This window comes from Ranitomeya imitator, chromosome 6, assembly GCF_032444005.1.
Source record: "Ranitomeya imitator isolate aRanImi1 chromosome 6, aRanImi1.pri, whole genome shotgun sequence".
NCBI classification, from domain to species: Eukaryota; Metazoa; Chordata; class Amphibia; order Anura; family Dendrobatidae; genus Ranitomeya; species Ranitomeya imitator.
Window position 1 is genome coordinate 568,390,934 of NC_091287.1, and position 13,440 is coordinate 568,404,373.

At 45.5% G+C, this 13,440-nt stretch overlaps 1 protein-coding gene across 1 annotated transcript; it reads right to left on the reverse strand.

The window, feature by feature from the left end:
• Positions 1 to 850: 850 nt before the first annotated feature.
• Positions 851 to 13,153, reverse strand: LOC138643225 (fucolectin-like). Its single transcript, XM_069732086.1, has 4 exons — positions 13,134 to 13,153; positions 9,440 to 9,513; positions 3,394 to 3,679; positions 851 to 1,113 (listed from the first exon to the last, which is right to left on the reverse strand). The coding sequence occupies exons 2-4, from the start codon at positions 9,510 to 9,512 to the stop codon at positions 945 to 947; spliced, it is 528 nt and encodes a 175-aa protein (XP_069588187.1). The 5' UTR covers position 9,513; positions 13,134 to 13,153; the 3' UTR covers positions 851 to 944.
• Between the last annotated feature and the right edge of the window lie 287 nt (positions 13,154 to 13,440).

The following is a 13,440-nucleotide window of genomic DNA, read 5'->3' on the forward strand; positions in this document are numbered from 1 at the left end:
GATGCTTTGCAGGGGGCAATAGAAACCGGTGGTGTTGCAAGGTCAGGTACAGGGTTTTTGCGGGACACAAGTGATGTGGATTTGCAAGAAAGTGCTCCTCAACCCAGCACAAGCAGTAAATTGACACCTGGAACATTGGCTCACATGGGAGAGTATACCTTGCATATCCTAAAAAGGGACCCCGCATTATCAAAATGATGACCGATGACGATTACTGGTTGGCCTGCCTCCTGGATCCAAGATACAAAGGAAATTACAAAATATCATGCCACATGAGAACCTTGAGCAAATATTGGCTACCAAACAAGCAACTCTTGTAGACCGTTTGGTTGCGACGTGTGGCAATGCATCGCAATGCGTCGCTAATACAAGCCTATGGAGAAGAAACGCATCCTGCAAACAACTTTGCAGGATGTGTTTTGTCTGCAAAACGACGCATTGCGACGTGCGTCGTATGACGTTAGTGTGAAAGTAGCCTTAGCAGTGTAGCAGACAAGGCAGCCCATGACCAGACAGGCCCTTCTGGCATTTGCCAGAATTGCCAGTCCGGCCCTGCGCCTACTTTATCATTTGGGCCTACTACCTGTGTGGCTGTCAGCCACTCATTACAGTTGTCCTCCTCCACTGAACAAAGCAATGCAGCCTGTGTACTCCTGTTACCAGTTTTGAACTGCATTTAGCCTACTTTATCATTTGGGCCTACTACCTATGTCTGGCTGTCAGCCACTCATTACAGTTGATTGACCACACATCACTTTTCTGCTGGTGCCCAGCTGTATTTCACTAAGAAAAAAATAAAATAAAAAAATGTGCCAATAATAAAGTCAGGGTTATTACTACATTGAGGTTTATTCAGACATTACAGCAAATCCACAGGTTGTAAGATGGAAACTTCCTATGAAATACAGATCTGGAAAAGGAGACAAACCCTGATATTACAGGAGCTATGAGCAGACTTTATCCTTGTTTGTCACAGAGTCTGAATAAGCCTCGACCTCGCACATGGACAGGTACTCAGAGCGTCCGGGGATCACCACGCTGATGTACCGACCCTCCATCCCAGGACAGCAGAAGGTCAAGGTGGAAGAAGCAACACTGGTGACTGTGCCGCACCTGGAGGAGAAAACCAGCAAATGTGACCATCAGTGGATCCTTCATTATCACATACAGATCAGAAGACACTGGGCACAGTGCATACACTACGAAAGAGGCCCCAAGCTTGGTGGTTACACTACAAGAGGCACAGAGCTCAATGGTTACAGTACCAGGAGGCATCAAGCTTGGCGATTTGCAGTTACACTTCAATATTTGGTAGAGAATTTTCCTGTTCATTAGTAAGAGGCACAGACTTTGCTGTGTTACTACCAGGAGGCAATAAGCTCAGTAGCTCCAAACTAACAGGAACATTTCTCATTCATACAGCCAATAGTCCATCCATGCAGATTCCTGGCCATTTAATGGTCCTGCAGGGAACGTCTGGTTGTGGGGAAGCCCCCTCACTTTCCTCAGTCCTGATTTAGCTGCAGTCTCTGCCTGTCATCTCAGAGACCACCACATGCTGTTTCCCACCACAATCTTAGTTGCCATTTTAAGCCCTGCTATGTTGTCACAGGTGATCATGTAAGGGATGTACCAGGACTGACTTGTACCTCACCCATCTTTTGCAATTAATGTTTGTGTATTGCTGCGCTATATATAATATATATTACTGTATGCTGTGTAATGACAATGCACATATGTTATTGTGTAGGGAATGTGTGGTATGCAGGATAGCCACTAGAGAGGAGCATATTAGAATAACACAGGATAAGACAGTTATAGGAACTAGTTAAATTTAGGAGGGTCCTACTGTGTGATAAGATAGTAAGCTTTGTTTTTTGTCAGTGAGGCCAGGGAGCCCAGACAGTCCAGTAGGGCCTTAGAGCTTGGGCAACACAGTGGGCCCCATAACGTTTGAAGTTGGGAGCCCACATATCCAGGGCTTGGGTACTGAAGGAAAACCACAACAGTGGAATGCTGGGCAGCACCAAGATGTGACAGTAGGAGCGCTGCGGTACCAGAGGGAATGGAACAACCTGGGAAATTCTAGAATTAGGGAAAAGCACAGGAATAGACAAGGATGTGATGTTCCCTGTGAAGTTGCTGTACCTGAACTGGACATACTGTGAAAGAATTCAAGTAAAGTTGTCTGCTATAAGTTAAAACTGGACTGTGGAATCAGCAGGAGTGAACCCACAGCGGTCCAGATGGTACAGAAGAAGTTACAGAAGGTACACTGCAAATGGGATAGTGCATGCATTAGTCTGGTGGCCAGGGTGCGCTCCAGCAGCCATCATTTCAGGCCATGAATACGGCTCTGGTTCCCCTCACAATCACGCTTCAGGTCATGGGGGGGGGGGGGGGGGAAATAACACCAATCCACACTGTCAGATCGCTCCACCTTTCAGCCAGGGTCACCAATACATTTCAAAAACCTGACCGTCACATCCAAACATAGACTCAGTGTGAACAGGTGCTGAACCTAGAGTCGCCAACTCGTATATAGTTAAGTAAATAAGGCAGCACACTGCAGCGCTAGAACATACAAACTTGAAAAACGAAATTTGAACTGCATTTCTGCACTAGAAATATGAAAAATGAGAGCGTTTAGCGCATAAAAATGGCCAATTTTATGTGTACCTGGTAGCCCCGTTACGGCATCTCTCTTATACCAGGTCCTAAACTTGCCTTACCTCACTGAGAATAAACGTCTCCATCTGAATGGGTACCTGTGAAAACCTCTTACTAGACTAAAATTCTCTCACTGTGGAGGGGTATTGGACCTGCTGCAATTAAAACACCTGAAGCTAGGAGGCGGGGAGTGCACGATCAGAAGGCTAAAGAATACATTTCAAAAACCTGACCGGCACATCCAAACATAGACTCAGTGTGAACAGGTGCTGAACCTAGAGAGATGCCGTAACGGGGCTACCAGGTACACATAAAATTGGCCATTTTTAGGCGCTAAAAGCTCTCATTTTTCATATTTCTAGTGCAGTAATGCAGTTCAAATTTTGTTTTTCAAATTTGTATGTTCTAGCGCTGCAGTGTGCTGCCTTATTTACTTAAGGGTCACCAATACGTCATCAGGGAGCATTAAAGGGATATTTGGGCAGTGATGAATGCTTTGAGAGTATAATTTGACCATCTGAAATATCGTACAGTGCACATAGGCTGCCATTGTTCTCAACAGAACATAGTGGTTACACGGGACTATATGCTGCCAAGAATAAAGACTGTCACCTTACAAAATAATGATTTGCTTGTTCGTCAGATGATCAGTAACTTGTGCGAACCGCACTGAACTTTTGTTTGGTCTCCTAGAAAGCAAATATTTAGCTTCTATGAACTTACACCGGGTTGTTGTTGTCGGGGGAGTTTCCGATTCGGACCTCGGCCCCCATCAGTCGCTCAGGACAACAGTCCATCCTGTTTGTCAAGACGACGATGGAGATCTTGTAGCTCTGCTTCAGGTCCAGCTTCCACCAGGGATCCTTCTCCAGGTTGGTGTGAGTGCAGGAATCACTATTGAAGTCGGTGTCTTTGTTCCCATCGATGGCGTTCTTGGCCAATCCGCTCCAGGTGGAGTATGGATAGTCCGACACCTGGGAGGCCACACCGGTCCGTGCTAGATTCGTGGCTGAGGAGAGAACAGAAGTCACTTATATGAAGGAGATGTGGAAATAAAGAGCAACTTAGATTGTATGTGGTACCAGCCTGCACTGAGAGGAGAGATGTACTGGAGCATGGGGCTGTATATAGAGGGCTGAGAGGAGAGATGCACTACAGAATTGTAAAGAGGCATTGACAGGAGTAAATCTGCGGCCATATCACCATCTGTAAGACACTCACATGCAGCAGCACACTTCATGGTTCATGCAGGGTCCAGAAGGAGGGAAGAGTTTGTGGGCTGGGAGACGTCATTGCTATAACTAAGGTGATTATGTCCAGCTATAGCCCCAAATGGCTGCTCCCAGACTCCTGGAGTAGCACGTCCATGCTGAACTTTCCTCCAACCTCTCGTAACTTGCTCTTTGACAAACTACAATCTGGTTTCTGCTCCCATCATTCCACTGAGACTGCCCTGACCAAAATTACCAACAATCTACTTATAGCCAAAGATAACGGACAATATTTTATGCTCCTTCTAGACCTGTCCTCTGCTTTTGACACAGTTGACCTCTGCCTCCTACTACAGATGCTTTCCTCCTTTGGCATCAAAGACCTCTCCCTATCCTGGATCCTCCGCATACCTTTCCAACCGCACATTCATCGTCTCCCACACTACCTCCTCATCCCACCATGCAATGACTAGACATGAAGTGCAGTCTTATCTGATATAGATGGATGGATGTCTGGGATTGGTATCTGCACCTTCAGCCACAAAGTTTTGCACAGTCACACGTCTGGACCCTGAGAGCGTCATAGGCTATGTTATTAGGCAAAATTTTAACCCCGCGCGTTCTAATTCACCAAACAATTTTGCCCCCATCTACATAATGGGGAAAAAGTGAAAGGAAAAGTGTTGGAGGGAAATTGACAGCTGCCAGATGTGAACAAGGGGGACTTAAAGAATGAGAGCGATGGCGCCATAGAGTATATACTGTACAGTTGGTAAGGTGGGGCCCCGACATGGGATACTCACCACACACGGGGATATGAACACACACACACACACAAAATGCGCCACACACTACCACGTGCTTGAACACATATTACCCTCAGCACACATTTCACCACACATACACCAACCTTGCCACATAAAAAGTCGAAACACAAAAGTCGCCGCTCAAAACTCGCCACACGTGCAAAACTCGCCACATGGAAAACTCGCCACACGCAGAAAGATTGCCACATGCACAAAAGTTGCAACACATGGAAAAGTTGCACATACTCAAAACGCACCATGCGCAAAACTCGCTACACTAACCTGTCACATGCAACTCGACACAAAGTCGCTACATGCATGTCACCACACGCAACTCAACACACACAACTTGACAAACGAAACTCGCCCTAGAACACACACAAGTCTGGTATTAGCCTTCAAAAATAAAAATCTGATTAATAAGCAGACAAACTACAACAAATGTACCATATAGGAAATACGGCAGCTGTCAGTCACATGAACTGTCTATTATGTGTATGTGTGAGCTAATATATACTGCCAGGGGGAGGGCTTCCTGTTGGCTGGGGATTTATCAGGCTGCCAATTTAGCTTACAAATACTAAGGTAAAAATACTGAGCAAATAACGTGTGAACGAGGTCTAATACAGGAGGAGATGACACACTGGTATATACTATATACAGGGGAGATGACACACAGATATTTACTATATACAGGAGAGATGACACACAGGTATATACTATATAGAGGAGGAGATGACATACAGGTATATACTATATAAAGGAGGAGATGACATACAGGTACATACTATATACAGGAGGAGATGACAGATATATACTATAAACAGGAGAGATGACAGGTATATACTATATACAGGAGAGATGACAGGTGTATACTATATACACAGGAGGAGATGACATACAGCAGGTATATACAGGAGAGATGACAGGTGTATACTATATACAGGATGACATACAGGTATATACTATAAACAGGAGAGATGACAGGTGTATACTATATACAGGAGGAGATGACATACAGCAGGTATATACTATATACAGGAGAGATGACAGGTGTATACTATATACAGGATGACATACAGGTATATACTATATACAGGAGGAGATGACATACAGCAGGTATATACAGGGGAGATGACAGGTGTATACTATATATAAGGGAGATAAATATGTATATACTGAGGGGAAAATGAGAGGAGTGAGGGAAAATAGTGGAGTGATCGGAAAGGGACAGATGTGAGGTTGAAATGAGAGGTGTGATGGGAAAAAGAAGTGAGGTGCTATAACTAACCACAGATATTTACTATGCCCAGGCAACACCGGGCGTATGTATGTATGTATGTATGTATGTATGTATGTATGTATGTATGTATGTATGTATGTATGTATGTATGTATGTATGTATGTATGTATGTATGTATGTATGTATGTATGTATGTATGTATGTATACCCCATCCCGTTACTGCTCCATCTCACCAGTGACTGCGTAGCTCCACGCTAGCTATAGCAGACACTGTCAATGCTCTGACCCATCAGAAATATACCCAAAACTCATGAAGACTCTGTATAATACAGCAGAAATGTGACAAAACAGCCATGTCTGTGAGGAGGTCACACAGGAGCTGTCTGTGCAGTGTGTGAGGCAACTTGTAACAGACCCATGAGGGAACATGGCGGCTACATGAATCTGAGGTAAAATTGATCCCATATATGATGTAGGAGCTGATACTACACTAATACATGACGTGTGAGGTGAATGTGCTCCTATCAGCTATAATGCGAGGTGATAACCCCAGTATTACACTCCCTGAAACTGCAGACATGTTTCCTCCTGTCCATCCTGTGAGAGAAAGAGCCAGAGCCGCCTCCCCTATATAAGCCCCACCCTCCTCACAGTAATACACCAGGCACAAACCTCTAAACTCCTTCCTCTTAAAGCAACAACTCTCTGGTTTAACCCCTTAGTGACCGGGCCAATTTTTACAATTCTGACCACTGTCCTTTTATGAGGTTATAACTCTGGAACGCTTTAATAGATCCCGCTGATTATGAGATTGTTTTTTCGTGACATATTGTACTTCATGTTAGTGGTAACATTTCCTCAATATTTATTGCGATTATTAAAAAAATGGAAATATGGAGAAGATTTTTAAAATTTTGCAATTTTCAAACTTTGTATTTATGCCCTTAAATCAGAGAGATATGTCACAATAAATAACATTTCCCACATGTCTACTTTACATCAGCACAATTTTGTAAACAATTTTTTGTTAGGGAGTTATAAGGGTTAAAAGTTGACCAGCAATATCTCATTTTTACAACACCATTTTTTTTTTTTTTTAAGGGACCACATCTCATTTGAAGTCATTTTGAGGGGTCTATGTGATAGAAAATAACCAAGTGTGACACCATTCTAAAAACTACACCCCTCAAGGTGCTCAAAACCACATTCAAGAAGTTTATTAACCCTTTACGTGCTTCACGGGAACTGAAACAATGTGGAAGGAAAAAAAAAAACGAACATTTAACTTATTTTGCAAACATTTTACTTCATGTAAGAACAGAAATTTAACCATAACTTTTGTTGTGCAATTTCTTCTGAATACGTCGATACCCAATATGTGGGGCTAAACCACTGTTTGGGCGCATGGCAGAGCTTGGAAGTGAAGGAGTGCCGTTTGACTTTTTCAGTGTACAATTGGCTGGAATGGAGATCGGACGCCATGTCACGTTTGCAGAGCCCCTGATGTGCCTAAACAGTAGTAACCCCCCACAAGTGACACCATTTTGGAAACTAGACCCCTTAAGGAACTTATCTAGATGTGTGGTGAACACATTGAACCCCCAGGTGCTTCACAGAAGTTTATAATGCAGAGTTATGAAAACAAAAAAAATATATATTTTTTCCATAAAATATTTTTGAGCCCCCAAGATTTTATTTTCACAAGGGTAACAAGAGAAATTGGACCCCAAAAGTTGTTGTCCAATTTGTCCCGAGTATGCTGGTACCCCATATGTGGGGGTAAACCACTGTTTGGGCGCACGGCAGAGCTCATAAGGGAAGGTGTGCAGTTTTGGAATGCAGACTTTGATAGAATGGTCTGCCGGCGTTATGTTGCGTTTGCTGAGCCCCTGATGTGCCTCAACAGTAGAAATCCCCCACGAGTCTGGGGGGCGCTATTCACTTTTTCCACAGCGCCATTAATTAACAGCACTGTGGTTTAGGTACCCTTAACTGCCGCCGTTAAAAGGCGTATCGGCGGTTGTTAAGGGGTTAAAATCTACACGAGTTCTCGGTCCACCCATCCCCAAGTCATGTCCACCTCCGTCTAGTCTCCGGTGGTTTCTAGACCGCCATCCAGCAAGACCTGCCCCGCCCATGTAAGAGGGTGAACTGTAGTCCCACTGAGAGGGCACTAGGACCCTGTGGTTTTTGCCTGTTGCAGCAGAAGACAGACCCTGCAAAACTCCCGGAGACAATGTATGCTGGGGGGTGGGGTCCAGTGACTCCTGTGTAAAGTGAAAATAGGAAGTGAGAGCTGAGAGAGAAAGGCATTAAGAAAAGGCAGAAGCTGCTGTGAGATCTTAAAAAGAGACTGTGTGTGGATTTACTGCAAGTGTTTTTGGAGGAAAAGAAGCTTTTGAGAGACTTTTTGTTGCCAACGTTCCCCTGGAGAAGAGCTAACCTTTTGTTTAACTCTGTGAGAGACTTGTGTTGCTAACGTTTCCTGGAGAAGAGCTAACCCTTTATCTAAGAAAAGACGGAGACTTTACTAAGAACCCAGTACGTATTTGGAAGTCTGTGGATTCCCTGTGCATTGAGTGGAGAAACAAGTCTGCACAGACTGCGGATACAGAGACGGACGGGTTATCGTGGAAGCATTCCTAGGAGCTACAGAAGCAGAGACAACATCGTGAGACCACTAACTAAGTCCCCGGCGTTTGGGCTCGGCATCGGCCGACAAGACAAGAGGAGCTTGCTGTAACTTATTGGCGCTGAAGATATGGACTGGCTGCAGCCTGTGCGGATTCCTGCCTGAGAGGAAATCAATCTCAGGATACGGTACCATAGTTATAGATACCCGGGTATCTCTGCTCAGAGTGTTAAATTGTTACTTTAGAGGTGTATCTTGTATTAGAGTGGTGTAAGTTATACTCAGTGTGCCATTCCAGGGGCTCCCTTAATAACACTACATTCAATTTACACTTGTTCCTGTTTTTAGTTGCCTGTTAGGTAAATTTCTTACTAGTCTGTTGTAGTATACAGTTCTCAGGAGACCTTGGAGTGGCACAGTGATTTCAGCTGCTGCTGAGCTAGTGTATCTTTGGGGTGCATCTGTCTTAATATTCTCCATATTACCTTGATTATTTTGCCTTTGAGTAAATACCGTTGGAGATTTCTGCCTTGGTCTTGGTTTGTGACTCACTGGATCTTATTCGGACCTCTGGTCATTACACCCAAAGCACAACATGTGGGATATGGTTACGCATCAAGACACCTCAGACACTAAACATTTGGAGAACTTGACAAATGTAAGAATCTAAGCAAGTGAAGACTTGACCACCATTTGCTGTCACCAGAAAACCAATGTCCTTCATGTCACCTGCACATTATGGCAGACTGGAGCCCAGGATACAGTGCAGGTAGTACGGCTGTATGATCACAGCACCAAGATGGAAGGTCATCACAGCATCTCCAGACATTGACCCCTCCACCTGCTCTATAACCCACCCCGTGCACAGAATCTCACCTCCAGGTGCAGGAGCGCATCCCAGAGCCAGAACCACAGATCCCAGCAGAATCAGCGACAGCAGAGGATTCATCCTGGGGAAAGGAACAGAGACATGGAGGAGTCAGTAATGTCTACAGAAGAGAAGATCATCTCACTGATCCTGTGCAGACAGGAGACTAAGGGTACCGTCACACTCTGCCATTTCGATCGCTACGACGGTACGATTCGTGACGTTCCAGCGATATCGTTACGATATCGCTGTGTCTGACACGCAGCAGCTATCAGGGATCCTGCTGAGAATCGTTCGTCGTAGCAGATCGTTTGGAACTTTGTTTCATCGCTGGATCTCCCGCTGTCATCGCTAGATCGGTGTGTGACACCGATCTAGCGATGCGATCCAGCAATGCGTTCGCTTGTAACCAGGGTAAACATCGGGTTACTAAGCGCGGTACTGCGCTTAGTAACCCGATGTTTACCCTGGTTACCCGGGTACCTCGGCATCGTTGGTCGCTGGAGAGCTGTCTGTGTGACAGCTCCCCAGCGACCACACTACGATTTACCTACGATCACGGCCAGGTCATATCGCTGGTCGTGATCGTAGGTAAATCGTATAGTGTGACGGTACCCTAATCTATTACTCCCTGTTATCAGCCATTACTGGGGAAGGCGGCTGAAATAAACTGATAACAGGGAGTAAGCAATTATACAGTGGGGGAGGGGGGACAGGACAAGTTCAACACCACAAATCCTAACATTCAAGTGTTTTATTGTGAATACTTAGCTACATTTAGTATTTCATCCTGACATTTTATCAGCATCTGCAGTTTAGGCACAGATTCAGCACGGCTGGTGAAGTACATGAGTCCATGGCTGCCCAGTGTCTTTGGGCGTAGATCTGGCCACGTCAGCGCCCCCTTTAGGGCGTCGATCGCGCCGCCTTCTGTCTCTTGAACCTTGTTTTTCCTTACATTCCAGGCATTTTCTATGGGGTTCGGGTCGGGGGATTACCTGCCACTCTAAAATGTTGAGAACTGTTGTCAGGGGCTCCACAATGTATAAAGTAGTCACACTGATGAAGCCCCAATAATTAAGGTAATGTTCTACCAAAACATTAATCCAACGGCTTACTTTCCTGCTCACATTCTTGGTGGCATGCTTCCACCGACTGCTCCTCGCACCACAGTCAGGTGTTTAACCTTATATTTCGGGTGACGCTGTACAATCTTTGAGCCTCCCCTGACCGGCCTGAAGTGCTCATCACTGAGCAGCACTTTCCAGACATTTTACAGAAGTTGCCCTTTCTCCTCCATGGCTGCCATGAGCGGAGGCTTCTTGGCCGGCCCGGGTCCTTCTGCAGCCGGCGGTGACGACTTGTCCTCGTTGCGATGTTCTGGAGGAGCGGAGGGGACTGTTCAGTGGCAGAAGGATTTGACATCACTGCACACTTCAGAAGTCAGTCAGTCCTTGGTGAAGTCTTAGGCGCCAGAGTCGGACGTCCTCTGCGGTAGCGACCCAGGAGGCAATGACAGCGCCGACCACGTCAAGGTGATAAAGTGTCTCGACACGCCCAGGTCTGTAGCTACAGCCGTCAGTGAATGCCCTTCTCTGGCAGTCGCGGCATCAGGTTTCTCTCCCATTTTACGCTTCTGCCGACCCATTGAGGAGAATCAAAAACTGTCCACTAGCAAAACTGTCCTAATTCACTACAGCAACCAGAGCGCAGCTTTCATTTTTCCAGAGCAGTGTGAGGAATGAAAGCTGAGCTTTGATTGGTGCCAGTTTTGATAATCTCCCCCATTGTGTGCACTTTTAACCCCTTAGAGACCCAGCCAATTTTTTTTTCCTTTTTTCTTTCAAATCTGACCAGTGTCGTTATGTGGTAATTACTCTGGAGCTTCATGAGATCTCACTGATTTCGAGTTTTTTTTTTTCATGATACATTATGGTAATTTTATCTTGATATTTTCTGCATTTTATAAAAATATCAAAAAGTTTAACAAAGAAAAAAAAAAATTGTAAATATTATCAGTTTTCAAACTTTGAATGATTATGCCTTTAATCCAGACAGTCGTACCACACAAAGTGGTCAAACATTTCCCTCAGGTTCAGCTTCACATCAGCACCATTTTTAATTATTTTATTATTAGGATTCTAGAAGGTTTCAAGGAAATACACAAATTTTTTTAATTTTTTTTTTTTTTTGGGGGGGGGGGGGGGGGGAGGGGGACATATTCCATTACGAAGTGACTTGAGGGGGGAGGGGAAATGGGCTATATTTCAGAAAATCATCAGAAGTGAGACCATTAAGGCCTCTTTCACACTTGCGTCTTCTGTCCTCCGCCGCAATCAGTCACTTAGGGCAAAAACAAATACTGCAAATGTGCTCGCAGGATGCGTTTTTTTAACCATAAACTTGTATTAGTGACAGATTGCCACACGTTGTGCGACAAATGCGTCATGTTTTGGCAGACCGCCAGCACAAAAAAAAACAAAAAAACTTCAATGTAATTTTTTTTGTACGTCACATCCGCCATTTTTGACCACGCATGTGCAGCCGAAACTCCGCCCCCTCCTCCCCAGACTGCAGAATGGGCAGCGGATGCGTCGAAAAACTGCATCCACTGCCCACGTTATGCAGATATTTCACAACGTCCGTCGGCCAGACGCATAGCGACGGACCCGTACCGACGGAAATGTGAAAGAGGCCTAAGGGGTTATAAAGCCATGACTGGCACTAAACCAATCAAGGCTGATCGAGCGGCGGCCACCTTGCTCTATTTACACCTGTCTGATGTGAGGTCAGCAACACATATTAGAAGCAAAATAAAAACGGATTTGGGGTAAGTTCACACTGGGCATTTATTGCTGATTTTTCAGCAGCTTTGTACAGCACCAGCAAAGCCTGTGAGATTTCAGAAATCTCATGCACACAATGTTTTCTGTTATCAGGAGTTTGTGCGTTGCGGCTTTTTATGGACATAGAGCAGTCACATGTCACTTTCAGCATTTTTCACCCATTGGCTTGAATATGAGTGTTGAAAAAAAAAGAAAAAAAACAAAAACAAACCAGGGATTATTATTTGCAGCTTTTTTTCCCTGCAGAAGAGTCATGAACAAAGACAAGTTAACCCCCAAAAAAACCCACACACCTAAACCTGCATCTTTGCCACAGCTTCTTTCCTGCAGAAAAAAAAAGAGCAGCAAACGCCCGGTGTGACCTTCCCCTTTATGTCGCCTTCCCCTTTATGTCGCCTTCCCCTTTATGTCGCCTTCCCCTTTATGTCGCCTTCCCCTTTATGTCGCCTTCCCCTTTATGTCGCCTTCCCCTTTATGTCGCCTTCCCCTTTATGTCGCCTTCCCCTTTATGTCGCCTTCCCCTTTATGTCGCCTTCCCCTTTATGTGGCCTTCCCCTTTATGTCGCCTTCCCCTTTATGTCGCCTTCCCCTTTATGTCGCCTTCCCCTTTATGTCGCCTTCCCCTTTATGTGCAGTTTTTTGCCAGCGCTGTGCTCCCCCTCAGTAACAGCAGATAACAGGAATAGATTGTAGGACAGGAGACAATTCTCTCTGTTATCAGCCGCAGCCTCAGAAATAGAAGAAGCCGGCGTGCTGCAATCAGGGGATGCTACAGAGCAAAGCCTCCAATCACCTGGTGCAGAACAGCGCTGCAGTCAGGCCTGGCTGATAACAGGGAACAGTAGCTCACATTTACCTTTCACCAGTACAAGCCAATATCCGTCACACCTGCTCAGTGCCAGCACCTCTCTTCTGCAGCTCAGCAGCCTCACAGCTGGGTATTTATAGGCTTCTACTCTCTGACCACGCCCCCTATTCATAGCTCCTCCCTATGCTCCTCCCCCTGAGCGCACAGACTGACAGTGTCCCGGCCCCCTCCCCCGTTGGTGGTCAGCGCGGTGCGGCTGGTGACCAGTAATGGCTGCTCGCTCGGCTCGGGGCTGCCCGTGTCTGCTGCTTTCTGCGCTCCTCGCACTCCTCTATCTCTGAGAATCCGTGTAAGA